This window comes from Trachypithecus francoisi, unplaced genomic scaffold, assembly GCF_009764315.1.
Source record: "Trachypithecus francoisi isolate TF-2019V2 unplaced genomic scaffold, Tfra_2.0 Lachesis_group8, whole genome shotgun sequence".
Taxonomy (NCBI): Eukaryota; Metazoa; Chordata; class Mammalia; order Primates; family Cercopithecidae; genus Trachypithecus; species Trachypithecus francoisi.
The window spans coordinates 107,102,030-107,129,410 of record NW_022681473.1 but is presented as its reverse complement, the minus strand read 5'-3'; the positions used below and the strand labels follow the sequence as shown (position 1 = coordinate 107,129,410).

The 27,381-nt window shown below is 45.6% G+C and overlaps 1 protein-coding gene across 4 annotated transcripts in view; it reads left to right on the top strand.

The window, feature by feature from the left end:
- Positions 1 to 11,132: 11,132 nt before the first annotated feature.
- The window catches only part of DDX6 (DEAD-box helicase 6), a 46,477-nt gene continuing 30,228 nt past the window's right edge, over positions 11,133 to 27,381 (top strand). Inside the window, exons 1-4 of one of the 4 annotated variants that reach the window (XM_033207566.1) lie at positions 11,133 to 11,257; positions 16,662 to 17,130; positions 22,612 to 22,675; positions 24,784 to 24,888. In XM_033207566.1, coding sequence (XP_033063457.1) covers positions 16,931 to 17,130; positions 22,612 to 22,675; positions 24,784 to 24,888 — 369 coding nt within the window. In that variant the 5' untranslated portion in view covers positions 11,133 to 11,257; positions 16,662 to 16,930. Of the gene's footprint in view, positions 11,258 to 11,333; positions 11,780 to 11,865; positions 12,023 to 16,661; positions 17,131 to 22,611; positions 22,676 to 24,783; positions 24,889 to 27,381 lie in introns of those variants that run through there. The other 3 variants (XM_033207562.1, XM_033207564.1, XM_033207565.1) reach the window with 3 other exon arrangements.

The following is a 27,381-nucleotide window of genomic DNA, read 5'->3' as shown; positions in this document are numbered from 1 at the left end:
TACCATGCCCACCATGAAACCTGCTCTTTCTCTTAGATTCTGACAGTTGCTATTGCCTCCAACCTCATCAAGTACACAGACCTAGTAACCTAGACATCATTCTTTCCATCTTCTTCCTCCCTGAATCCAACCTATCCCCAGGTTCTGTCGTTTAACTTATTGTCAGTGAATTCTGCTCTCCCTCCTTCTTTCTCCTCTTGCTGAGTAGAGGACGGGTTAGTTGGCCAAGGAGATCAGTTAGGAGCCATTTTCCATAGTCTGAGAGATGACGAGGGACCTCCTCACTGATCTGCTTGGCCCTTCTTAATCTATCTCTATTTGGTTGTCAGAGTAATAGTCCTTAAAGTCCCATTAAGTCATCCTCATCTTTGAAATCTTTAATGGTTCCCCTCACCTATAAGATAATGTCCAAACTTCATAGCCCAACACAGAGGCTGTTGATAGAGTGACTCCTGATGCCTCTCCAGCCTCAGGTATCGCCACTTCTCTCCCCAACACACCTGTACACACTGAAGCTACTTGGGGGACTCCACTCCTGATCTTAATCTGTTGTTGACTCAGCCAGTAATGTTTTTCCATCCTTAATCCACCTGACCATTTCCTACTCAACTTTCAAAATCCTGCTCAGAATTTCATCTTGAAACCTTCTCTGAAGCATCATGCCCTTGCCCCCTTGCAGAATTACTTTTTCCTCAGTAACCCTTCTAGCCTTAGTATATATCTTCATTATGGAATGGATCACTGTGTTATATTTGCTCATATGTCTATCTACCTTTGCTACAGATAGAATATAAATTCCTCGAAGTTAGCTATCTGTTTTCATTCATATTTTCTCCCCCATAGTCAAGTATAGTGTCTGGCACACAGTGGATGTCCAGTTAATAGTTAGTAAACTGAACTGGATTTCTGTAAAGGAGAGGCATGAAGGAGGGAGGGGAAAGAGGGTGCTGAGAGACAGACAGGGAGGCAGGAACTAGGATTGGGAGAAGACATCTTGTATGCCAATCCATGAAGTTTGGATTTCACCCTATGGAAAACGGGAACCAACAGGATCTTCAAGCTGAGAAATGATATGGATAAATTTGTTTGTTTTGTTTTGCTTTTTGTTTGTTTTTAAAGACAGAGTCTCGCTTTGTCACCCAGGCTAGAATGCAGTGGCGCGATCTCAGCTCACTGCAGCCTCCGCCTCCCGGGTTCAAGCAATTCTCCTTCCTCGGGTTCTTGAGTAGCTGGGATTACAGGCACGCGCCGCCATGCCCGACTAATTTTTGTATTTTTAGTAGAGACGGGGTTTCACCGTGTTGGCCAGGCTGGTCTTGAAATCCTGACTTCAGGTGATCCACCTGCCTCAGCCTCCCAAAGTGCTGGGATTACAGACATGAGCCACCACGCCCGGCCTGATAAATTTGTTTTAAGAAGCCAGTTCTGGCCAGGCACGGTGGCTCATGTCTGTAATCCCAGCACTTTGGGAAGCTGAGGCAGGTGGATCACCTGAAGTCAGGAGTTCAAGACCAGCCTGGCCAACACGGTGAAACCCCGTCTCTACTAAAAATACAAAACTTAGTCGGGCATGATGGCAGATGCCTGTAATCCCAGCTACTTGGGAGGCTGAGGCTGGAGAATTGTTTGAACCCAGGAGGTGGAGGTTGCAGTGAGCCGAGATCGCACCACTGTACTCCAGCCTGGGTGAGTGAAACTCCATCTCAAAAAAAAAAAAAAAAGAATAAGAAGTGGCAGCTGCGTGAGGAGAGGGGAGGAGTGCTCCAGACAGAGGAAACAGTAAATTCAAAGGCTGTGAAGTGGGAAAGAGTTGAGCTAATCAGAATCTCTAAGGGCCAGCATGACTGGAGCCGAATGAGCAACTAGGGCGTGGCATGAGTTGAAGTGGGAGAGAATGGTAGAATTCAGATTGTGTAGGTCCTTGTAGACCAGAGCAGGGAATGTGGAGTGTATCCTCAGCTCACTGGGAAGCAATTGAAAATGCAGAGTAGTGATACTTTCATTTACATTAAAATAATCACTAAGGCTGTGCACAGAATAGATGGGGGCTAAGGCAAGAGAATAAATAGGGAGCCCAAGTTAAGAGACTACAGCAGTAAACATGCCAATGAAAGATATCTGTCTGGATGAAGGTGGAGGCAATGGGGCAACAGGGAGTGGACAGATTTAGAAAATATTTTAGAGGTTGAATTCATAGGGCTTGGTGACAGATTAGATGCACAGAGATCTAGAATAAGGAAGTAGAGATTGAGGCAATGTGTAGGTCTTTTGGAAAGTTTATTTTTGAAGAGGAGACTAAAGGGAAGTAGTTGATTCAAAAGCTGTTTCTGGCCAGGCATGGCGACTCATGCCTGTAATGCCAGCACTCTGGGAGGCTGAGGAGGGTGTAGTACCACTTGAGGTCAGGAGTTCAAAACCAGCCTGGTCAACATGGTGAAACCCCATCTCTATTAAAAATACAAAAATTTGCCAGGTGTGATGGTGAGCGCCTATAATCCCAGCTACCTGGGAGGCTGAGGGAGGAGAATCGCTTGAAACCGGGAGGTGGAGGTTGCAGTGAGCTGAGATCAAGCCATTGTCTGGGCAACAAGAGTGAAACTCTGTCTCAAAAAAGTAAAATAGCCTGGCGTGGTGTCTCACACCTATAATCCCAGCACTTTGAGAGGCCGAGCCCGAAGCGGGCGGATCACGTGAGGTCAGGAGTTCCAGACCAGCCTGGCCAACACAGTGCAACCCCATCTCTACTAAAAATACCAACAAAAATTAGCCGGACATGGTGGCACATGCCTGTAATCCCAGGTACTGGGGAGGCTGAGGCAGGAGAATTGCTTGAACCCAGGAGGCGGAGGTTGCAGTGAGCCAAGATCGCACCATTGCACTCCAGCCTGGGTGAAGAAGTGAGACTCTGTCTCAAAAAATAAATAAATTTAAAAAATAAAAATAAAAATGCAAAAATTAGCTGGGCATGGTGGCATGCGCCTGTAGTCCTAGCTATCCGGGAGGCTAAGGCAGAAGAATCACTTGAACTCAGGAGGCAGAGGTTGCAGTAAGCTGAGATCACGTCACTGCATTCCAGCCTGGGCAACAGAGCGAGACTCTGTCTCAAAAAATAATAATAATTAACTAATTAAAATAAAATAAAATTTAAAAATTAGCCAGGCAAACTAGCCGGGCGAGGTAGCGGGCGCCTGTAGTCCCAGCTACTTGGGAGGCTGAGGCAGGAGAATGGCGTGAACCCGGGAGGCGGAGCTTGCAGTGAGCCGCGATTGCGCCACTGCACTCCAGCCTGGGCGACAGAGCGAGACTCCGCCTCAAAAAAAAAAAAAAAAAAAAAAAATTAGCCAGGCATGGTGGGGCCTGCCTGTGGTTCCAGCTACTTGGCAGGTTGGGGTGGGAGGATGACTTAAGCCCCAGAGATTGAGGCTGTAGTGAGTGGTGATTGTGCTACTGCATTCCAGCCTGGGCAACAGAGCAAGACCTTGTCTCAAAAAAAAAGAAGAAAGAAAGAAAGATGAACATGACTTTGTTCCTGTCCTCAGTGAGCTTAGAAATAACACATCTTTACAAATGGGTATGATACAAGACTATAAATCCAGTTGTTATATAATTTATTGTCCCAATTGGGATAGTTTGGAGGATAAACAGGAGCACTAATAATAATTACCCTAGAAAATCCCAGTGTGTTCTGAAGAAATCTGATTGTATCACCTTGGCAACGAACAAGCTCAAAGTGATGGGAGCACTGGGATGAATCAGCAAAGCTCAATGGTAGAAGTGGATTTGAGTTGGGCTTGCTGTTAGGGAGGGCAGAGGCAATCAACATGAAAACAAAATACTTTCAGATCATTTAATGGTGTACAGAGTGAGGGAGAGGGGCACTACTTTAGTATCATCAGGGAAGGCAACTAGGAGGAGGTAACATTTAAGCCAAAACAAATTATGAGAAGAATCAAGAAATTCAAAGACAAAAATATCACAAGAGCTGTCTTATCCCAGCAATGATCAGAAGGTCAGATCACTCACAGGGTTTGGGGCAAGGAGGTTCCAAGGGCTTCCTACTTATTCAGAAGAGAGATAAGGGATCGAAATGTTATCCCGTAGTTAATGGAGAATTATGAAAGACTCTTCAACAGAATAGGATCTGACTGGGAAAACTACTCTGGCATTACTATACAGGATGGGTTAGAGAGGAAAACAGGTTGAAGCAGGAAGTCCAGGAAATAGTCTAAGCAAAAGAAAAAAAAAGACCCTGGGTTGAGACAGTGGCAGTAATCATGGAGAAGCAGAGATGGAAGTGACATCCCAGAGCAAGAATGGCCAAGATTTTGCAATGGATGTCACCTAACATAGCACGGTCCCTGGAAGCCCTTCAGTGAATACTAGTTCTTCCCTCCTCCTCATTCGACCTGGAACCAGAGTGAGGGAAGATTGTTTTTGTTTGTTGTTTAGAATGGAGAAAAACTTGGGAACAAATCCAGGTTGAGAGGAAGAAGCAACAGAGAAACATTTAATAATATTAAAAATATAAAGGAAAGGAGGTAACCAATGGAATATTTTATTTTAAAAAAGGATAGATTAGCCTTACATAGGAGGTGTGATGCTCTATCTACCAAGAAAGGAACAAAATGAAGTCTGTCAGGGACAGAGGTGAAAAGTTTATGAAGCTTCTGTGGATTTTTGAAAGTTTATGAAGCTTCTATTTGATTTGAAGGTAAGCTTATGGATAGAATAAAATATCTGGAATGCTGTAGTAGAAAATAATTGTCCTTTAAGAACAATTTTTTTTTTTTTTGTTTGAGACGGAGTCTTGCTCTGTCGACCAGGCTGGAGTGCAGTGGCCGGATCTCAGCTCACTGCAAGCTCCGCCTCCCGGGTTCACGCCATTCTCCTGCCTCAGCCTCCCGAGTAGCTGGGACTATAGGCGCCCGCCACCTCGCCCAGCTAGTTTTTTTGTATTTTTCAGTAGAGACGGGGTTTCACCGTGTTAGCCAGGATGGTCTCGATCTCCTGACCTCGTGATCCGCCCGTCTCGGCCTCCCAAAGTGCTGGGATTACAGGCTTGAGCCACCGCGCCCGGCCTAAGAACAATTAAGTGGTTCTTATTCCTGGCTGGATATTAGGATCATCCAGGAAGGCTTAACACACACAAAAAGGATGCTGGACCCCAGCCCCAAGAATTCTGATTTAATTCTCCTGGGATGGGGTCCAGGCACTAGAGGTTTCATAAGTGCCTCTGTTGACTCTAATGAGAATCCACAATTGAGAACCAGCAGCAAAGGGTTTGTGGAGCAGCAGAAAGGGCTCAGCTGAGGTTCAGAAGCAAGAATTTATTGTTGAACCAATCAGCCTGGTTACAAGGCTCTCTCCAGCATCAACATTCCTGGAGGAGAGGCTGTGAAATTAGAGTGTGGCACTTGTTTATTAAGGTTGGTAGGGCACAAAGCTGAAGAGCTGAGTGACAACAGAGGCTGGGGAAATAGAATTGAATTGGCCACCACAGGCTGTAATCTGATAGAATAAGAAGAGTTTCAGACAAAAGTCAATAAAATAACAATAGCAACACCAACTAATTTTTTTGAGTGCCATTTGCCAACTACTAAAATAAGTGATTTATTTTATTCACTTACCCTCATGACACTCTAGGTCCTATTATCTCCATCTTACCCACTTTATTGTTTTATTTTTTGTAGAGACAGAGTCTCGCTCTGTCACCCAGGCTGGAGTACAGCAGCACAATCAATAACTCGCTGTAGCCTTGAACTCCTGGGCTCAAGCAGTTCTCCTACCCCAGCCTCCCGAATAGCTAGGACAATAGGTGCACGCCACCCTGCCCAGCTTATTTTTTGTAGAGGCGTGATGTCAATATGGTGCCCAGGCTGACCTTGAACTCCTGGCCTCAAGAGATTCTCCTGCCTGGGCCTCCAAAGTGCTGAGATTACAGGCCTGACCCACGTGCTGGCCGCTTTTTACCCATTTTATAAAAATGGGAAAATTGAGGCTCAGAAGTTAAGAAATGGCCAGGTGCAGCAGCTCACGCCTGTAATCCTAGCACTTTGGGAAGCCGAGGAGGGCGGATCATTTGAGGTCAGGAGTTTGAGACCAGCTTGGTCAAAATGGTGAAACACCATCTCTACTAAAAATACAAAAATTAGCTGGGTGTGGTGGCACACACCTGTAATCCCAGCTACTCGGGAGGCTGAGGCAGGAGAATCACTAGAACCCAGGAGGCAGAAGTTGCAGTGAGCCGAGATCACACCACTGCACTCCAGCCAGGCAACAGAGCGAGACTCTGTCTCAAAAAAGAAAAAGTTGAGAAATGCTTCCATGTTTATGGAGTTAATAGTTAATAAGTGGCGGAACTAGGATTATGAGATTTTGAACCCAAATCTGTCTGACTCCAGAGCCTGAGCCCTGGTTGCACAGGAGCAAAGGAATGGGAAGATGGAAGGATGGGGGCTTGTGGTAATATAGCTAGGGTTCTGAATGAGATTTTGATAGACCCAGAGGAAAGGAGATGAGAGGGTTTCTAAGGGAAACAATCAGAGGTGAGGGAATGTAACCTTTCAGGAGACCAGAGCAGCAAATGTATGGGGGGAGGAAGAGTAGGATATCAGAGCAGATAGGCATATTGGCAGTCTCAGTCTATGGAGTGTAGACTTGATTAGTAAAAGGAAACTGGGAGCCACTGAGGGGGTAGCTTAGGGTGTGAAGATATGATAAAAAAGTAGTCTTTAAAATTCATCAGGCAGGTGAAGAGCAAGGAGAGCCACTGAGAAGATCTCTGCACTGAAATACTTTTCTCTTTGTTCCTTCCTTGTCCTGGTAGCCACAGATGTTACACAATCCAACCACGGCACTCAGGACCGAAGAGATTGCCCATTCTTTAGCTATAAATTACATTCCCAGGGCCCAAACCTACAATCACAGTTGTATTTTCAAGAATCAATAAAAGTCTCTGCAGATTGACTAGTGGCAGGAAACCAGGGCTGGACACTTACGATTATTCAGACTCCTGTTGCTACCCCTGCACAGATTATCAGAAGTAGCATCTTGTCACAGATTCTTGGGTACAAAGGGGCCAGATTACACAAACCAACATCAGGCAGTTCAACAAGATTGCCAGAGTGTGAATCCCCATCAGTGTTATTCCTCGGCAACTGCCCCTGAACTAACTTGGAAAATACCCAAGGAGAACAAGGTATCTTAGATGAAAATGATGTCAGTTCTTTCTTGATCTCAGTAAGTCAAAGTAAATTTATATCTAAATAGCTATTTTCCAGATTTCAGTGTCTTCCAGCCACACATATTTTCTTTTCTTTTTCTTTTATCTTTTTTTTTTTTTTTTTGAGATGGAATCTTGTTCCGTTGCCCAGGCTGAAATGCAGTGGTGTGATCTCGGCTCACTGCAACCTTTGCCTCCTGGGTTCAAGCGATTCTCCTGCCTCAGCCTCCAGAGTAGCTGGGACTACAGGCGTGTGCCACCACACCCCGCTACTTTTTTGTATTTTTAGTAGGGACAGGGTTTCACCGTGTTAGCCAGGCTGGTCTCGAAATCCTGACCTCAGGTGATCCACCTACCTTGGCCTCCCAAAGTGCTGGGATTACAGGTGTGAGCCACTGCACTGGCCAACCTTCCTACTTTTCAACTTGAGTTTACTCAGGGGTTGGAACATTTATTCCAATAAAATGTGCCTGATGTGATCTCTCAGTGATTAAAGACACCTGCTTAGTATGCATTAACTTCAGTGCAGTATGTGCATCTCTCTGAGTACATCTCTACTAAGCCCTCGGTGACTGATGCTGCTTCACTTTCTTCAGGTGTATAAATTGAAAAGGCAATTTTTACCTGCTATGAAGTCCCAAGAAAACAGGACTTGGCTCCTTGGGCATATTAGCCTTTAGTCTTGTTAGTGACTATCAGATGTTGCTTGAGCATATTTGGAAAATAACTTTGTATGTTGAAATTTTGGAAAATCAAAGTATTATACTGCAAATCACTTGAAAGAGGGCAAAAACCAAACCGTAAAGCTTAGCCAGATGTGATATAATAATTTCCCTGAAGATATGAGATAGGTAAAACTTTTTTCTTCCAGGTCATGAACACATTTGATTGTAATTTGAGTTAAAGTATTATAGTTCCATTTAAAAAAATAAGCCCAGAATGTTAAAAGTGTGAAATCCATTTCAGCAAGTTGAAAACATTTGGGTGTTTTAAGGTATTATCACAGGTCTGCGTATTCCAGGTTCAACTTACTTGGAATTCTGGATTCTAAGTATTTTAAAATGAAGTTAAAGTGAAATCAAGTGTAAATTAACCTGCGATTTATTTTTTCGTTCTGGTTATTTTTAGGTAAATAAATGAGGTCAGGATGTCAGACTGGCGAATATTTGCTGAGATAACCCATTACTGTGATTGAAATTCCAGGAGGAATTGAAGAGGGGTGATGACGCAAAGGTGATTACGAACAACATGAAAACGGCTAATACATGTTGGAAAACTTTTTTTTTTTTTTTTTTTGAGATGGAGTTTTGCTCTTGTTGCCCAGGCTGGTGTGCAATGGCATGATCTCGGCTCACTGCAACCTCCACCTCCCTGGGTTCAAGAGATTCTCCTGCCTCAGCCTCCCAAGTAGCTGGGATTACAGGCACCTGCCACCACACCCAGCTTTTTTCTTTTCTTTTTTTTTTTAGTAGAGACGGGTTTCACCATGTTGGCTAGGCTGGTCTCGAACTCCTGACCTCAGGCGATCCACCCGCCTTGGCCTCCCAAAGTGCTGGGATTACAGGCGTGAACCACCGCACCTAGCCCACGTGGGACACTCTTTACCACAATTAATAGGTGAGTTCATTAGGGATGACAGCACACCCTCCAGAAACCATATTTACTACAGATCACTCACAACTATTACACTCAATACTAACTAAAAGGCCAGAGGACTGGATTCATATAACATTAAAAAAAGTATACATATATTTTATAAATATAAGGATATTATTTGCACTAGCAAACAATTTATCTGTATTCCTAAAGTGTCATACAAATGATTCTTGCAAATCTGTTTTAACTAGGGAGAAAACAATGTATTGAGATAGTTGAACTATACCTATCAACCACTAACACTAAACTTGGAAGAAAAGATCCAAGAACTCATAGCTTAATTCTGAACCATCTATGCTTCTCACTTGAAAACAGAGAAGGGCTGATGTAAATGAGTTGTGAGGGTATCTGACTACCCTAAAAGCAGAATCTTTGCAGGTTTTAGCCCTGGAAAGATTCCTAGGTGAGAAGGGGGTACCTATTTCATATTCTACTTTTGGTTGACTCCTTGTGTAAGTTACAATTTATTTGTGGATGTGAACCCGGGCTCCTTTTGTAGGTTATAGTTTATTTGTGGGTGTGAACCCCCTTCCTTTGCCTGGTTCAATTTCTTCAGTGGTCTAGGAAAGAGACCCTTCCGAGCAGTGGCCTGTTTTAAATCTGTAGGCCTCTCTTCCTACCACTCACTTCTTGGCCCAACCCCCCTTCACATTCCTCTGCTTAGGAAGATACTGGGGGCAAAAAAGGCCTCATACATTATTTTATTAAGAAACCATTTTCTCTCCAGGATGGGCACAAGGTGCAAGGCTATTTCCTTACATGAGCACGTATTTTAAAAGCTGGGCAGGAGACGCCATACTGTAAATTTAAAATTTAAAAAAAATTTAAGGCGAATCTTCTTTTTAACCTTAAGAATAGTCTTCATTATTCTCCACCACCTTCCCACTGGCTGTGTAGAAATAACGACCACCAGATGAGAACAGACTATTTACTCAGAGCTGGCAAGGGAGTCAGCCGAGACCCATCACTTGGTTTGGTAGACTCATAGGCAGGCAGGGAAATGGAAAAGCTTTACATACAGTGAAAAAAGTGAGAAACTTCAGGCTGGCTCTGATTGGAGGCTCCTGGCACCGGGAAGTTGGAGGAGGGCTAACTAGAAGCAGGGTTTCTTATGTGATTGGTGTGAGGAGCACATTTGGCTTTCTCTGATTGGCCCAGAGCTGGAAGCAGAGGCAAGAAATAGGGAAGCGGCCAGCTAAAGATAAAGTCCTGACCCTTCTGGGCAGATTACTGCAGAGGTCTTGGGTAGGAGGTCATGGATAGGTTTGGCCATTCTTTGTATACTCAAATCTCTCAATTGGGCGAGACCCAGATATTGTTTCTCTTGACCTAGTTAGTTTTTAACTCCAAAGTTTTGTTTAACTTGGAAGAAGACAGCAGTTTTATTATTTGTCAAGGATAAACAGAGACGTTGGGATCTTAAAAGTAATTATGGAAAGATACATAAATATCTTTATAGTGAGGGTCAGGCAGGAGAATCACCCTCCGCCTTCAGGTTCTCCATTTCCTTACTGAATTCCTATTTCCATTATAACTGACGCTTCAGTAGCTTCCCTCCCTTTGGGGGAGGGCCCGGCCTCCTCCGCCCCCACTTTCTTGAGTCTTGCCCTTCGACGGCAGGAGAAGAGGGTTGCGCCCTACCAACTCCTCACCTTACAGTCCAGCTTCTCCCCCCACCACCCCGTGAGCTCCCCCGCCACTAGGCCTCCCCACTCCCCCTGCTCCGTGCGTTCCGGAGTAATACCCCTCAGTCGCACTCTTACAGCCCGGCCCCTGCCCCCACCTCATCCCCAGCTGTGCCTTCACCTCCCGGTTCCTCCCCAACAGGTCCCCCAAGATACGCCCTCACAGTCCGATCCCCCGCCGTCCTCTCCCGGCCCACGCTCAAGCCCGGTGCCTTCCCCCCGCAGCCCCCCGAGGCGCACCCTCAAGCTCGGCGCCTTTGCCCCTCCCCAGCCCCACAGGGGCGCCCTCAAGCCTAGTACACTTCACATGAGAGCCCCTCGGGCGCACCCTCAAGCTCGGTGTACCCCCCCATAGCACCCGCAGGCGCCCCCTCAAGCCCGGTGCCTGCCCCCCCAACCCCCCCCCCCGCCAGGCGCACTCTCAAGCCCAGAGCCTTCCCCTAGCCAGGCGCGCCCTACAGGCCCGCCCTGCCCCTCCGCGAAGCGCCCCTCGCGCGCTCTCTGGAGTCCTCCCTCCTGCTTCGCGCGGCCTCGGGGCCCGGTCGGCCCCCCTTCCGGCCCCCACACTCAGACGCGCGCCCGGCGTCTCCGGGCTGCTAGTCCCGCGCCTTCCTGGAGGGAGGCGCGCCCCGAGAGGCTCGGATGCGGCCCCTTATGCCCGGCATCAGTCTCCCCGGCTAGCAGGAGAAGTCAGGTCAGCTTCCTGTCCCCGAGCAGCTGCCCGGGGGCCGGTTTTCAAAACATATCCTTAGACATGTAATAAAGAGATGCTCCTCTGGTCTCAACTCCCTATTTTTACTTTGCAGGGGCGAAGGCAGGGCTACCCTTGCCAGCCACCATTCCCCAATCACTTCGCAGCTGTGGAAAAGCAGCCGTCTTGTCCCTTCAGAAAGGAACTCATAGTTCCCCCTCGAACTTTTCTCGTCGGTGTGAGAGAAAGGCCCTCCATTTTCTCCTCAGGAGGCTTTCGCGGCCCGGCTTTCTCTCAACAGCAGGCCGGGAAGGCACTGACGCCGCGGCGGATGTAGCCGCGGCGGCCGAGGTTTCGCCATCTTGAGTGGAGGAGGAGCCGCGGTCGCCGCCATGCGGAGAGGCAGGGAAAGAGGGAGGAGGCGGCGGGCAGGCGAACGGGCGAGCGAGGGAGGGGACAGAGGAGCCGAGTTAGCTCAGCCCGGCGGCGACTTCGGCGGCGCCACGAGAGCGGGCAGCGGAGGAGGTAGGGCTGGACGGCCGGAGGAGCCGGCGGCGCGGGCGGCTGGGCTGCGCGCCCCTCGGAGCCGGGTGGGGGCGGGGGCGGGAGGAGGCCGTAGCGAGGGGGCCGGGTGGGGGCGGGCGGAGGTTTCCGAGGAGGAAGGAGCGGCCGCCATTTTGGGAGCTTCGAGTCAACAATAAAGGACCGAGGGTGCCGAGCGGGAGTGGCCTCCTTGGTAGGACACGGGCCCGAGCCGCGAGGCCTGGGGTGAGGTGGTGGGGTCGAGGTCAGCGGCGCTGTGGGGGCTGCGGGGAGTCCCCCGGGCCGGCTCTGGGGCACTCTCTTGGGCGGAGGCCTAAGGCCTGGCCGGGCCTGGGGAGGAAGGCGGGCGGCAGCTGTGTGGGGTGGGGGCGCCTGAGAGGAGGCGAATATAGGAATGTGGTGTGCGGCAGAGTCGGCAGGAGGAGCAGGTTAAGTACTCGGAGGAGCTTTATCGAAGATGAGGGAATATGAGGCCGAAGGGGGCGGCAAGGACTTAGGGGAATGATGGTGGAGGTTATAGGGTACGAGGCAGCCCTATAGGGGGCGGCAGGGACATGCTGTATTGGAAGGCTCGGTTCAAAGCGAACTGACCGCTGCTTGATTGCGGTAGGCCTTGCAGGTCAGTAACAAGAGGGTGTATATGGAGCCCCAGACTCTTGGAGGAAAGGAGGGGGATTTCTGGGTTGGGGGGGTCCCTTTGGGGCCTCCTTCGGGGAGTCCCTATTGTTTGCTACTGATGGAGCTGGTTGCCGGCTCATATTGCGCAGATAGGATTGCAGAGCCCCAACCTTTTGTGTTTATGGTCAGAGGGAGCTGACTTGACGTGTTGTGTGTTTGGGGCGAGGGGCGGCAGGGGGGAGGGTAAATTTCCCTACAATTATGGGGCTCCAGTCATTGACCTGTCTCTTTCCTTTATCTTTTTCTTTTCTCTTCCACAGCCCCCCTTTCCCTTCAGAATAAAACCCAGTCACTCCAACTTGCAGGCAAAGCTTAGAAAAACTGCGCTGCATTTGCAAACAAAAGCTCTTGTTGGCGATGACGATAGTGTTTTGGGTGTGAAACTGTCAATTGCTAACTACGATCTGAGAAGTGCTGTAATTAACTCCACTAGGGGCTCCTCCCAACTAGTCTACGTTTCTAGTCTGTTTCTCGTTTTTTTGTGTTTTGTTTTGTTTTGAGAATGTAGAAAGATAACTTGCACATCTAAATTGGGAAGGGATTGGAGGAATATTTCCTTCTCTGAGACAAAGCTGCAGTGCAGGTTTCAGTTTAAGAAGGGAGCAGTTATCACATAGTCTCATTTTGGATTTAAGGATATAGGAGGTCTTACTGTGCATGATGGACAGTAATGATGATATCGTTCGGTCTTTAGAGGTTGCCCTTTTCATCCTCTTAGTGCTTTGCAAGCAACTAAGTCTCGGTGTGAACTGCGTGATGTCGCTGATCATAATATAAACCCGTCAATACAGGAAAGTAGCTGTTAACCATATCTGCTTAAGATGTCAGTCAGAAGGACTTCAAAGTAAACAACTTTGTGTATGTGATAATCAGGATTTGCTTGTGAGCAACTTGTTCATTTTTTTTTTTTTTTAAGGAAGGCATAATCAAGGAACATTTTCTCATAAATTTTGAGATCTGTTGACTTGAAAATTTTGAGTTTCACATGCCTTGGTATATGGCAGAAAGAATCAGCACTTGTAAGCTGTGTATTTTATGTAAGAAATGAAACGGGGTTGCGGGGCGCGGTGGCTCACGCATGTAATCCCAGCACTTTGGGAGGCCAAGGCAGGCGAATCAGCTGAGGTCAGGAGTTCGATACTAGCCTGGCCAACATGGCAAAACCTCGTCTCTACTAAATATACAAAAAATTTAGCTGCGCGTGGTGGCGGGCGCCTGTAATCCCAGCTACTCTGGAAGCTGAGACAGGAGGAGAATCGCTTGAACGCAGGAGGCGGCGGTTGCAGTGAGCCGAGATAGTGCCACTGCACTCCAACCTGGGTGACAGAACGAGACTCCGCCTCAAAAAAAAAAGAAATGTAATGGGATTAAATCAAAAGCCAACAGAGTAGAGCTTTGTTTTCGGGTCTTTGTATGTTTTTATTAACTACAATTAAGATTTCAGTTGGGCACGGTGGCTCTCGCCTGTAATCCTAGCACTTTGGAAGGGTAAGGCGGGCAGATATTTGAGGTCAGGAGTCTGAGACCAGCCTGGCCAACTTGATAACACCCCATCTCTACTGAAAAATACAAAAATTAGCCGCACTGTAATCCCACCCAGCTACTTGGGAGGCTAAGGCATGAGGATCGCTTGAACCCACGAGGTGGAGGTTGCAGTCAGCTGAGATCGGGCCACTGCACTCCACCCTGGGCAACATGTCTCAGAAGTAATAATAATAAATAAAAGTGGCTGGGCGGGGTGGCTCACGCCTGTAATCTCAGCTCTTTGGGAGGCCAAGGTCGGCGGACCACCTGAGGTCAGTTGTTCAAGACCAGCCTGGCCAACGTGTCCAAACCACGTCTTTACTAAAAATACAAAAATTATCTGGGCATGGTAGCGCATGCCTGTAATCCCCAGCTACTCAGGAGGCTGAGGCAGGAGAATCGCTTGAACCCGGGAGGTGGAGGTCACAGTGAGCTGAGAGCGTGCCATTGCGCTCCAGCCCGGGCGACAATGCAAGACTCTGTCTCAAAAAATAAAATGAAAAATAAAAGTAAGATTTCCATTTACAGGATAATTTTAAAATGAGGTTGACCAGTTTTGTGTCTTTTTATTTTAAGCGGAGTTTTGCTCTTGTTACCTGCGCTGGAGTACAGTGGTGTGATCTTGGCGCATTGCTGCCTCCGCCTCCTGGGTTTAAGTGATTCTTCTGCCTCAGCTTCCTAAGGAGCTGAGATTACAGAGGACCACCACCACGCCCAGCTAATTTTTGTATTTTAGTGGAAACGGAGTTTCACCATGTTGATCAGGTTGGTTTTGAACTCCTGACCTCAGGTAATCCACCAGCGTCAGCCTCCCAACGTGTTTGGATTACAGGTGTGAGCTACCGTGCCCGCCCTGCCAGTTATTTTTTTTTTTTTTTTTAAGTATTAATTAGATTTACTACTCTGGGTTTCTTGGAAAGTTTTCTTAAAATTACTAGTGTGGCCGGGCGCGGTGGCTCAAGCCTGTAATCCCAGCACTTTGGGAGGCCGAGACGGGTGGATCACGAGATCAGGAGATCGAGACCATCCTGGCTAACACGGTGAAACCCTGTCTTTACTAAAAACTACAAAAAACTAGCCGGGCGAGGTGGTGGCGCCTGTAGTCCCAGCTACCCGGGAGGCTAAGGCAGGAGAATGGTGTGAACCCCTGTGAACCCGGGAGGTGGAGCTTGCAGTGAGCTGAGATCCGGCCACTGCACTCCAGCCTGGGTGACAGAGCGAGACTCCGCCTCAAAAAAAAAAAAAAAATTACTAGTGTGTTTAGTCTTCCACAGTTTTTTTTTTTAAACAGGAATTTTCCTGTTTTTTTAATTAATACTATTTAAAATTAGAATAGTTATTAGCAGAGTTTATTATAAATGAATAAAATTATTAGCGTTATCTTGTTTTTGTCAGTTTCAAAATAAAGAATCATTTATACAAAATTTGTGTGTATCGTCTATCCTTAGGATCATTACTTGCTGAATACATTGTGGCAGAAATACACTATTTTCTTGACTGCTTCATGTATTGTTTTAAAGGACAAAAAGGAAAAAGGAAAATACATTTTTCTTCATAGTTTTTTTTTTGTTGTTTTTTGAGACAAGGTCTCACTCTGTCGCCTGGCGCACTGCAGCCTCCATCTCCTAGGTTCCAGTGATTCTTGGGCCTTAGCCTCCCGAGTAGCTGAGACTCCATTACAGGTGTGCGCCACCACACCTGGCTAAATTTTGTGTGGTTTTTTTTGTTGTTTTTGAGACGGAGTCTGGCTCTGTTGCCCAGGCTGGAGTGTAGTGGCACAATCTTGGCTCACTACATCCTCCGCCTCTTGGGTTCAAGCAGTTCTTTGTAGCTGGAATTACAGGTGCCTGCCACCATGCCTGGCTAATTTTCGTATTTTTGGTAGAGACTGGGTTTCAACATCTTGGCCAGGCTGATCCTGAACTCCTGACCTCGTGATCCACCCACCTCGGCCTCCCAAAGTGCTGGGATTACAGGCGTGAGCCACCACTCCTGGCCTAAATTTTGTGTTTTCAGTAGAGATGAGGTTTGACTGTGTTGTCCATGCTGGTCTCTAACTCCTCACCTCAAGTGATCACCTGCACTGGCCTCCCAAAGTGCTGGGATTACAGGCGTGAGCCACGAACACCCAGCCCATAAAGTTTAATAGTTGAAATTCATAAGGGCACAAAAGTGTTGTTTTTTTTTCTGGAAGTGTGAAGTTCAAGTCAAAAGCTCACTTAAGTCTATAAAGACTCTCGATTGCTATCAGAAGTAGAAGAAAATGAATTGTCTTAAGTTGTGTGATACTTCAGTGAGTTGTAATGCAATTAAGTATAATGAATCACTGACTTTTAGAGATGTCAGAGACTTTTAGAGAATTCATGGGGAGGAAACTGAACAGATAATAATTTGACAAGTAGTGCTAATATACTAGTCTCTTTCTACATAATCTCTGGATTGCTTTGAATTAACAATTTTAAATGTTTGAGATTGGCCTCATTGTGTTTTTGAGATAGTTCAAAGTTGTGTCTTTCCTAGCTTGGCTAGTGATTTGGTATAAGTGTAGCTGTATTATTAATTCTTAAATATAAAAGAAGAGTTCTTTCAAAGGGGTTCTTTTAAAAAGGAAACAAAGTTTTTCTGTTGTGTTTGCTAATTTAATTTTATTTGTTTGTTTCAGATTGACGTGAGTGAATTCAGACATAACTCAAGCTTGTTAGAGGGCTTTTTAAAAATAAAAAGTTGATTCCGTGCAAGGGAGCAAGTTACTGCTGCTTACCGTTCAGAGACTTACAGGTGCTTGCCTGCATTGCAATAAAGGACTCATTTATTGAGCAAGACTTATATTTATCTCTTCATTTTGGAGAGCCTAATAAACTGTTATTACAGTTTCTCTACTGACTTTCAAAAGTTTTGAAGTTTGAAAGACACCTTTGCAACTAAAACAGCATGAGCACGGCCAGAACAGAGAACCCTGTTATAATGGGTCTGTCCAGTCAAAATGGTCAGCTGAGAGGCCCTGTGAAACCCACTGGTGGCCCTGGAGGAGGGGGCACACAGACACAGCAACAGATGAACCAGCTGAAAAACACCAACACAATCAATAATGGCACTCAGCAGCAAGCACAGAGTATGACCACCACTATTAAGTAAGTGTTAGAGTAAATAATAAATACTTTTGGGGAACCAAGATTTTTGTTACTTTGGTGTTGACTATTAATACTTGGCCGGGCGCGGTGGCTCAAGCCTGTAATCCCAGCACTTTGGGAGGCCGAGACGGGTGGATCACGAGGTCAGGAGATCGAGACCATCCTGGCTAACACGGTGAAACCCCGTCTCTACTAAAAAAAAAAAATACAAAAACAATTAGCCGGGCGAGGTGGCGGGCGCCTGTAGTCCCAGCTACTCGGGAGGCTGAGGCAGGAGAATGGCGTGAACCCGGGAGGCGGAGCTTGCAGTGAGCTGATATCTGGCCACAGCACTCCAGCCTGGGCGGCAGAGCGAGACTCCGTCTCAAAAAAAAAAAAAAAAAAAAAAACTTATGCCTTAATTTAACCATTTTGATTCCAAATAGAGGACAGATGACTTTGTTTTATGGCCAGTAGGTATTTGCAATAGAATAACGTTATTTCTGCTATAATTTATTCAGCATGTAGTGATCCTAAGGACAGATGATATACAGAAATTTTGTATAAATGGTTTTTGGAAACATTTCTGGCTTTTGTAATTAGTGTAAAAGTTATTAGCTTAGTTTGTTATAAATGAATACAATTATTAGTCATCTTGTTGTCAGTATAGTTTTTTTAGTGTTGTTATGACTGCACCTTACCCTAAACAGCACATAAAGCCAACTTTAAGTATTAAATTTAAAGACTCAGTCTGAGTCTTTAGAGTATTTAAAGACTTGCCCAGCCTTCTGAACTCCAAGCATTATTCACTCAGAAAATTTCCTCATAACTTTTTTTAGCTTATGGAACTTAGCTTTTTTACTTTAAAAAAAAAAAAAAATTGGCTGGTTGAGGTGACTCACGCTTGTAATCCCTATACTTTGGGGAGGCCATTGTGGGAGGATCACTTGAGTCCAGGATTTTGAGACCAACCTAGGCAACATAACGAGACTCTGTCTCTACCAGAAAAAAATATTTTTTTAATTGTTTTTCCTTCTTTTACATATAAAACGGGAACTAAGAATTTTGAACTCACAGAACACAGTTCTGAACAGTCTCAGAAACCTTTTGTTAACCTCAAAATTGAAGAGCCTCCTCTTACTAGAGGGTATTTTTTCTTTTAAAGCTGAAAGTATGTAGGCTATTTGTTACTTTTAAGTGTATATTTTAATTAGAGTATTTGAATGGTAACCATCACTGTAAAGATTCAGTTATAGGAAATTCACATTTAAGATTCTTGGCTCCAATTGATATTTGGCTTTTGTTAAGAAGTTGCCATACAGGGCCGGGCACGGTGGCACATGCCTGTAATCCCAGCACATTGGGAGGCCGAGGCAGGCAGATCACCTGAGGTCGGGAGTTCAAGACCAGCCTGACAAACATGAAGAAACCCTGTCTCTGCTAAAAATACAAAATTAGCTGGGCGTGGTGGTGCATGCCTATAACGTTACTCGGGAAACCGAGGCAGGAGAATCACTTGAACCTGGGGGGCGGAGGTTGCAGTGAGCTGAGATTGTACTACTGCACTCCAGCCTGGGCAACAAGAGTGAAACTATCTCACAAAAAAAAAAAAAAAAAGGCCAGGTGCAGTAACTCAAGCCTGTAATCCTAGCACTTTGGGAGGCTGAGGTGGGCAGATCACGAGGTCAAGAGTTTGAGGCCAGTCTGACCAACATGGTGAAACCCTGTCTTTACTAAAAATACAAAAATTAGCTGGGTGTGGTGGTGTGCACCTGTAATCCCAGCTACTCAGGAGGCTGAGGCAGGAGAATCACTTGAACCCGGGAGGTGGAGGTTGCAGAGAGCCGAGATGGTGCCACTGCACTCCAGCCTGGGCGACAGACTTTGTCTCGAAAAAAAAAAAACAAACTTGCCATATGAAATAATTTAACCCTAGGAATCCTCATAAGATGTTGACACTGGGTTACTGAACTGAGGTATATGTTTTACTACAACCTAGATCTTTTCACTTCCTACAGAAAAATAGCTTATACAAGCTACCAGACTATCGTATAGTTACTGTATGTGTTTCACTAGGACCTCTAATAACTAATTTTCAACAGAATTGGTTAGGTCACTGGTAGAATTGGTATTAGTATATATTCCATTTTTTTAAGGTGAGTGCTTTAATTGATAGAGAAATGAATACTACTTCGGTTGTAGTTTGTCTTGACAGAATGTAAGTAGGTTAGCAAAATTTAGACTATTTTTAATTTTTTTATAACCTTTTTTTTTTTTTTTTGAGACAGGGTCTCACTTTGTTGCCCAGGCTGGAGTATGGTGGCATGATCACGGCTCACTGCAGCCTCAAGTTCCCAGGCTCAAGTGACCCTTCTGCCTCAGCCCTACAAATAGTGGGGACTACTGGCATGTGCCAGTAGCAACGGGGTTTTGTTGTGTTGCCCAGGCTGGTCTGGAACCCTGAGCTCAAGTGATCTGCCCACCTTGACCTCTCACAGTACTGGGATTACAGATGTGAGCCACTGCGCCCAGCCTATTTTTAATTTTTTTTTTGAGATGGATTCTCACTGTGTTGCCCAGGCTGGAATGCAGTGGTGTGATCTCAACTCACTACAACCTCCACCTTCTGGGTTCCAGCCATTCTCCTGCCTCAGCCTCCCAAGTAGCTAGGATTACGGGTGTCCACCATCACGCCTGGCTAATATTTGTATTTTTAGTAGAGATGAGATTTCACCATGTTGGCCAGGCTACCCTTGGATTCCTGACCTCAGGTGATCTGCCTGCCTCGGCCTCCCAGAGTGCTGGGATTACAGGCATGAGCCACCGCACCTGGCCTATGAGAATATTTTCTATTTCAAAAGTTCTGGGGCTGGGTATGATGGCTCATGCTGTTCATCCCAGCACTTTGGGAGGCTGAGGTGGGAAGATCACTTGAGGCCAGGAGGTTGAGACTAACCTGGGCAACATAGCAAGACCCTGTCTCTACAAATAATAAAGGCTGTGGTGAGCTATGATGGCACCACTGCACTGAAGCCTGGGTGACAGGGCAAGACTCCATCTCAAAAAAGTAGTAAATTCTGGTTTTGGGACAACAGTGGGTTTTCTTTTCTGGTTTTCCTACGATTAATGGTTTCTTTTCAATTCTGTAAGTTCTTCAGATCTCATTTTCTGTGTCGTCTTTTCCATGAAGTCCTCTAGATCCCATCAAGTGTCTCAGAACGCTTCTAATACTTACGTCTATCACTTACTTTCTCATTTTAAATAGTTTTTTCATCTCATAAGATTATAAATTTCTGGCCGGGCGCAGTGGCTCAAGTCTGTAATCCCAGCACTTTGGGAGGCCGAGACAGGCGGATCACGAGGTCAGGAGATCAAGACCATCCTGGCTAATACGGTGAAACCCCGTCTCTACTAAAAAAGACAAAAAACTAGCCGGGTGAGGTGGCAGGCTCCTGTAGTCCCAGCTACTCAGGAGGCTGAAGCAGGAGAATGGCGTAAACCCGGTAGGCGGAGCTTGCAGTGAACTGAGATCGGGCCACTGCACTCCAGCCTGGGCCACAGAGCAAGACTCCGTCTCAAAAAACATATATATATATAAATTTCTTGTCAAGCTTTGGATTGTATCTTACGCATTATTATTCACTATTTTGTTGAATTCAACAGTATGTCATACTGACATTTTTTAATCAGAAACTTTGATGATACAGACTTAGATGAAAGGCTTTAGTAGGCTGGGCGTGGTGGCTCACGCCTGTAATCCCAGCACTTTGGGAGGCTGAGGCAGGCATATCACAAGGTCAGGGGTTCGAGACCAGCCTGACCAACATGGTGAAACCCTGTCTCTACTAAAAATACAAAAACTAGCCGGGTGTGGTGGTGGGCTCCTGTAATCCCACCTACTCTGGAGGCTGAGGCTGGAGAATTCCTTAAATCTCAGGAGGCAGAGGTTGCAGTGAGTTGAGATCATGCCACTGTACTCTAGCCTGGGTGACAGAGCAAGACTCCATCTCAGGAAAAAAAAAAAAAAAAGGTTTTAGTATAGTAGTCTTGGAATTCGTAGCAAACAGTTACCAGTGTTAGAGTATTTGCATTATGTAGGACCTAGTTTTAAGTAAAGTAAGTGGTCTTTTTTTCTATCAGTTGAGCATTTGAGATGTTTTGGGGACTCTGGTTATGTAAGAACAGCTACAGTGAAAACTTTTTCAAAGATGTCACAGTTAAATGCTTTGTCTGCAGATGTTCCCTGATCTTTTTAATTATTAGATGCTTTGAGTATTTATTGCTTGAGGTTTTTACTTGGCCCAAAAGAAAGTTTATTTATATGCTCCTTGTTTTTATTCTCTTTCATGGTTTCTGGCATTTCCGATAAAAAAAAAATTTAAGAGATGCTCATTGGCTAATATTGTGCTATTATTTTGCCAGGCACTGTGCTGAGTGCATTACATCAATTATTTGATGTAACTGTTAACCTGTTTTGTTTTGTTTATTTATTTGGTACGGAGTCTTGCTGTGTCGCGGAGTGCAGTGGCGTGATACTGGCTCCCTGGTTCAAGCGATTCTCCTGCCTCAGCCTCCTGAGTAGCTGGGATTACAGGCGCATGCCACCATGCTTGGCTAATTTTTGTATTTTTAGTAGAGATGGGGTTTCACCATTTTGGCCAGGCTACTCTTGAACTCCTGACCTCAGGTGATCCACTTGCCTCGGCCTCCCAAAGTGTTAGGATTACAGGCGTGAGCCACGGCACCTGGCTTATTTATTTTTGAGACAGTCTCCCTCTGTCACTCAGGCTAGAGTGCAGTGTTGTGAACTTGGCTCACCGCAGTGTCTGTCTCCCAGGTTCAAGTGATTCCCCTGCCTCAGCCTCCCGAGTAGCTGGGACTACAGATATGCCCACCATGCCTGGCTAATTTTTGTGTTTTTAGTAGAGATGGGGTTTCACCATATTGGCCAGGCTGGTATCAAACTCCTGACCTCAAGTGATCTGCCTGCCTCGGCTTCCCAAGTGCTGGGATTACCGGTATGAGCCACTATGCCTGGCCTGTTAACCTATTTTAAAAATGAGAATAGCGGGCCATGGTGGTTCACACCTGTAATCCTAGCACTTTAGGAGACCGAGGCAGGCGGATTGCTTGAACCCAGGAGTTCTATAAGATACATAAAATCTTACAAGTTTTAAATGTTGAAAACTCATTTAAACTAATTTAAATTCAAACACACGCTGTGTAGGTCAAACAAAACACTTTTTGACAACAATTACACGGTATACAATATTGCTTAAGACGATGGATGCCTTAATCCCTTCTGTTCTTGATTTTTTTATCCTCCTGAGATTGTTTCTGTATAAGAATACTTTTTCTAAAGTTGTTTAATTATCTTGTTAGATATATTAAATGGAATATATTAAACTTACCGTGCTTTTAAAAACAATTATAATTGAGATGAATCATCTTTGTTAGGATGCTATAAATTTTGATACTTCAAATTTACTGTATTCTCTCTAGACCTGGTGATGACTGGAAAAAGACTTTAAAACTCCCTCCAAAGGATCTTAGAATCAAAACTTCGGTAAGTTGGTTGTAAAATACAAGTAGATAATGGTGGGGAACTAGAAGTGAAGTACAGCTGTCCCTCAGTATCTGGAGGGAATTGGTTTCAGGACCATAACACCACTGCCACCCTCCTCCTCCAACCCAGTAAGATAGATATTCAGGCTATGTATTCCCATTTTATGGATGAGAAAACAAAAGTTCAGAGTAGTTAGTTATCTTAGTGTATTGTTTTCAACCAGGGAGAATTTTTGTCCCCCAGGGGGCATTTAGCAATTTGTAGAAACATTTTTTTTTTTTTTTTTTTTTTTTTGAGGTGGAGTCTCGCTCTGTCGCCCGGACTGGAGTGCAGTGGCCGGATCTCAGCTCACTGCAAGCTCCGCCTCCCGGGTTTACGCCATTCTCCTGCCTCAGCCTCCCGAGTAGCTGGGACTACAGGCGCCCGCCGCCTCGCCCGGCTAGTTTTTGTATTTTTAGTAGAGACGGGGTTTCACCGTGTTCGCCAGGATGGTCTCGATCTCCTGACCTCGTGATCCGCCCGTCTCAGCCTCCCAAAGTGCTGGGATTACAGGCTTGAGCCACCGCGCCCGGCTGTAGAAACATTTTTGCTTATCAATGGGGGGATGCTACAGGACAGCCCTTTACAACAAAGAATTTTGTGGCCCAAAATGTCTGTAGTGCTGAGCTTGAGAAATTTGACTTAGCCAAAGATATCTGTAGCTCATGAGTGGTAGAGGTGGGATTTGACTTCATATCTTGTGATTTGCAATTCATGGCATGATATTTGTGTGAAAAAATAACACTATTCCACCAGTCCTTAGAAGACTATGACCAAGGACCCGGCGCAGTGGCTCTTGCCTGTATTCCCAGCAGTTTGGGAGGGCGAGGCAGGCGGATCACCTGATTTCAGGAGTTCGAGACCAGCCTGGTCAACATGTTGAAACCCTGTCTCTACTAAAAATACAAAAATTAGTTGAGTGTGGTGGTGGGTGCCTGTAGTCTGGCTACTCAGGAGGCTGAGACAGGAGAATCACTTGAACCTGGGAGGCGGAGGTTGCATGTGCCAGGATCGCACCACTGCACTCCAGCCTGAGTGACAGAGCGAGACTCCATCTCTCAAAAAAAAAAAAAAAAGGCTATGACCAAGTGCCCTTTCCCCAAAACATAGTTTTTTAAATAGCTTGTGTGTCGAAGCAGGGAGAAGTGGTTTTTCTTCAGGAAAAGTTGAAATATGGATTAAAACAAGTAATCTGCATGTATTTATATTTAAGATTGGGCAGGTAAAGTACTAAAGTCAGGTAAGTTTTCTTTCCTTGTTTTTTTTTTAAATTGAGATAAGAGTCTGGCTTTGTCCCCCCAGCCTCTGCAGTGGGTGCGATCAGGGCTCAATGCAACCTGTCTCCTGGGTTGAAGCGATTCTCCTGCCTCAGCCTCCCGAGTAGCTGGGACTACAGGTGTGCGCCACCACCCTGGCTAATTTTTTTTTTTTTGAGACAGAGTCTCACTTTGTCGCCCAGGCTGGAGTGCAGTGGCCGGATCTCAGCTCACTGCAAGCTCCGCCTCCCGGGTTCATGCCATTCTCCTGCCTCAGCCTCCCGAGTAGCTGGGACTACAGGCGCCCGCCACCTCGCCCGGCTAGTTTTTTGTATTTTTTAGTAGCGATGGGGTTTCGCCGTGTTAGCCAGGATGGTCTCGATCTCCTGACCTCGTGATCTGCCCGTCTCGGCCTCCCGAAGTGCTGGGATTACAGGCTTGAGCCACCGCGCCCGGCCTAATTTTTTGTATTTTTCGTAGAGATGGAGTTTCACTGTGTTGGCCAGGCTGGTCTTGAACTTCTGACCTCAGGTGATCTGCCTGCCTTGGCCTCCCGAAGTGCTGGGATTACAGGCTTGAGCCACCGCGCCCGGCCTAATTTTTTGTATTTTTCGTAGAGATGGAGTTTCACTGTGTTGGCCAGGCTGGTCTTGAACTTCTGACCTCAGGTGATCTGCCTGCCTTGGCCTCCCAAAGTGCTGGGATTACAGGCATGAGCCACCGTGTCCGACCCAGATAAATTTTCCAAAGGACACCAAATTTACCAAACAGTGTTATTTATTCTTTTATTGTTCCTTTTGTTTGTTTGACTAGGATGTGACCTCCACAAAAGGAAATGAGTTTGAAGATTACTGTTTGAAACGGGAGTTACTGATGGGAATTTTTGAAATGGGCTGGGAAAAGCCATCTCCTATTCAGGTATGTTAACTCTTTTTATAACATATATAAGGTTATGTGTCAGTCATTAAACAGTTTTCTTTTTGCTCTGCTGAAGTGGTATAGCGAACTAACATTTTTCTCATGTGTACACAGTTTTTCTGAATACTTAAGGGTAAATTAGAAAATCATGACCTTTACAACTATAAATATTTCAGTGTATATTTCTTAAGAATAGGGTATTCTCTTATGTAACCACAGTACAGTTACCTTCAATTAACATTGCTAAAATACTTCTATCTCATCTGTTATTCTAATTATTAATGGACCCAAACATGTCCTTTATAGCAGTTTTTTTCTTCTATACAGGATCCAGTCTAGGGTCAGGTATTACTTGTAGTTATGTCTTTTTTAGTCATTAGTGTTTCCCTAGTGTTTTTTCTTCTTTTTATGCCATCGGCATATAAAAATACAGCCTACAACCCCCTTCCCCCACCACCCCCCGCCTTTTTTTTTTTTTGAGACAGGGTCTTGCCCTGTCACCCAGGCTGGAGTTCAGTGGCCTGATCTCAGCTCACTGCAGCCTTGACCTCCTGGGCTCAAGTGACCCTCCTGCGTTCAGCTGTCTGAGTAGCTGGGACTACAGGCATGTGCCACAACACCCGGCTAATTTTTGTATTTTTTTGTAGGGATGGGGTTTTGCCATGTTATCCAGGCTGGGTTCACCATAGTGCTAGGATTACAGACATTAGCCACCATGCCTGGCCTCCTTTTTTTATTAATGGAACATTTCCCATTTTGGGATTTTCTGATATTCCGAAGTAATTAGATTCAAGTTAGGCTTTCTCAGCCTGAATAATGCAGAAATCACATTATGGCCTTCTCAGGGTATCATGTTTGAAGGTGTACATGGTGTCCATTTATTCTTCTTTGGTGATGTTAATTTTGATTACCCTGTCAAGGTGTATGATTTTTCCATTCTATAATTACTGCTCTTTCTCCTCTCCATTGAGATGAATAAGCAATCTGGGGTGCGTTTTGAGACCATGCAAATACAGTAATACTATGGCCACCCTCCTTCTTCAACCCAGTAAGATAGATATTCAGGCTAGGTATTATCCCCGTTTTGTGGATGAGAAAACAAAAGTTCAGAGCAGTTAGTTCTCTTAGCGTATTGTTTTCAACCAGGGAGAATTTTTGTCCCCCAGGGGACATTTAGCAATTTGTAGAAACATTTTTGATTATCATCAATGGGGGGATGCTAAAGGACAGCCCCTTACAACAAAGAATTTTGTGGCCCAAAATGTCAGTTGTGCTGAGCTTGAGAAACTTAACTTAGCCAAAGATACTTGTAGCTCATGAGTGGTAGAAGTGGGATTTGACTTTGTATCTTCAATTCATGGCATGATACTTGTTTTAAAAAAATCACAAAATTTTCCCCCTAGTTTTAGCACCCATTGGTGATTCTTGCTTGAGCTCATCTCTGCTCTGATGGGTTATGACTTTCCAATTCTAGCACTCCCTCTGTATTTGCTCCTATAAAGAAGAAACTTCCCTTCCCCTCATCCATATTTATCTGTTATCAGTATGGACTTATACTCACCTTTTTTTTTTTTTCCCTAAAAATATCCTAGATCTGGCCGGTGTAAGCTCTTTCAGGTTGGTTCCTGTGTGTTTATGATGTGTCCCCTTCATCTTTCTTGAGTACTTTCTTGCTTTTATTTATTTTTTTTGAGACGGAGTCTAGCTCTGTCACAGAGGCTAGAGTGCAGTGGCATGATCTTGGCTCACTACAGCCTCCCCGTCCTGGGTTCAAGCAGTTGTGTCTCAGCTTCCCCAGTAGCTGAAATTACAGATGTGTGCTACCACACCTAGCTAATTTTTGTATTTTTAGTAGAGACAGGGTTTCACCATGTAGGCCAGGCTGGTCTCGAACTCCTGATCTCAAGTGATCGCCAGCCTTGGCTTCCTAAAGTGCTGGGATTATAGATGTGAGCCACTGCACCCAGCCCCTTTCTTGCTTTTTGACATAACATGATGGCAGGCTTATCTTATACCTACCTTGGCCCAGCATTGGCGTCCAAGGATCCTTGATTCTTCTTTTTTTTTTTTTTGAGACGGAGTCTCGCTCTGTCGCCCAGGCTGGGATGCCGTGGTGTGGTCTCGGCTCACTGCAAGCTTCACCCCCCAGGTTCACGCCATTAGCGTCCCGTGTAGCTGGGACTACAGGCGCCTGCCTCCACGCCTAGCTAATTTTTTTTTTTTTGATAGTTTTAGTAGAGACGGGGTTTCACTGTGTTAGCCAGGATGGTCTCAATCTCCTGACCTCGTGATCCGCCCATCTCGGCCTCCTAAAGTGCTGGGATTACAGGCGTGAGCCACCGCGCCCGGCCTCCTTGATTCTTTTTAGTGTGGAGTAGTATTAGGGACCGAGACCCAGGCATTAGGTACCCTGCTTGCTACTTGGTCCTTTCCGTGGAAAGAGCAGGGAAATAAATGCATGTATATACACATACCCACACACGCATACACATA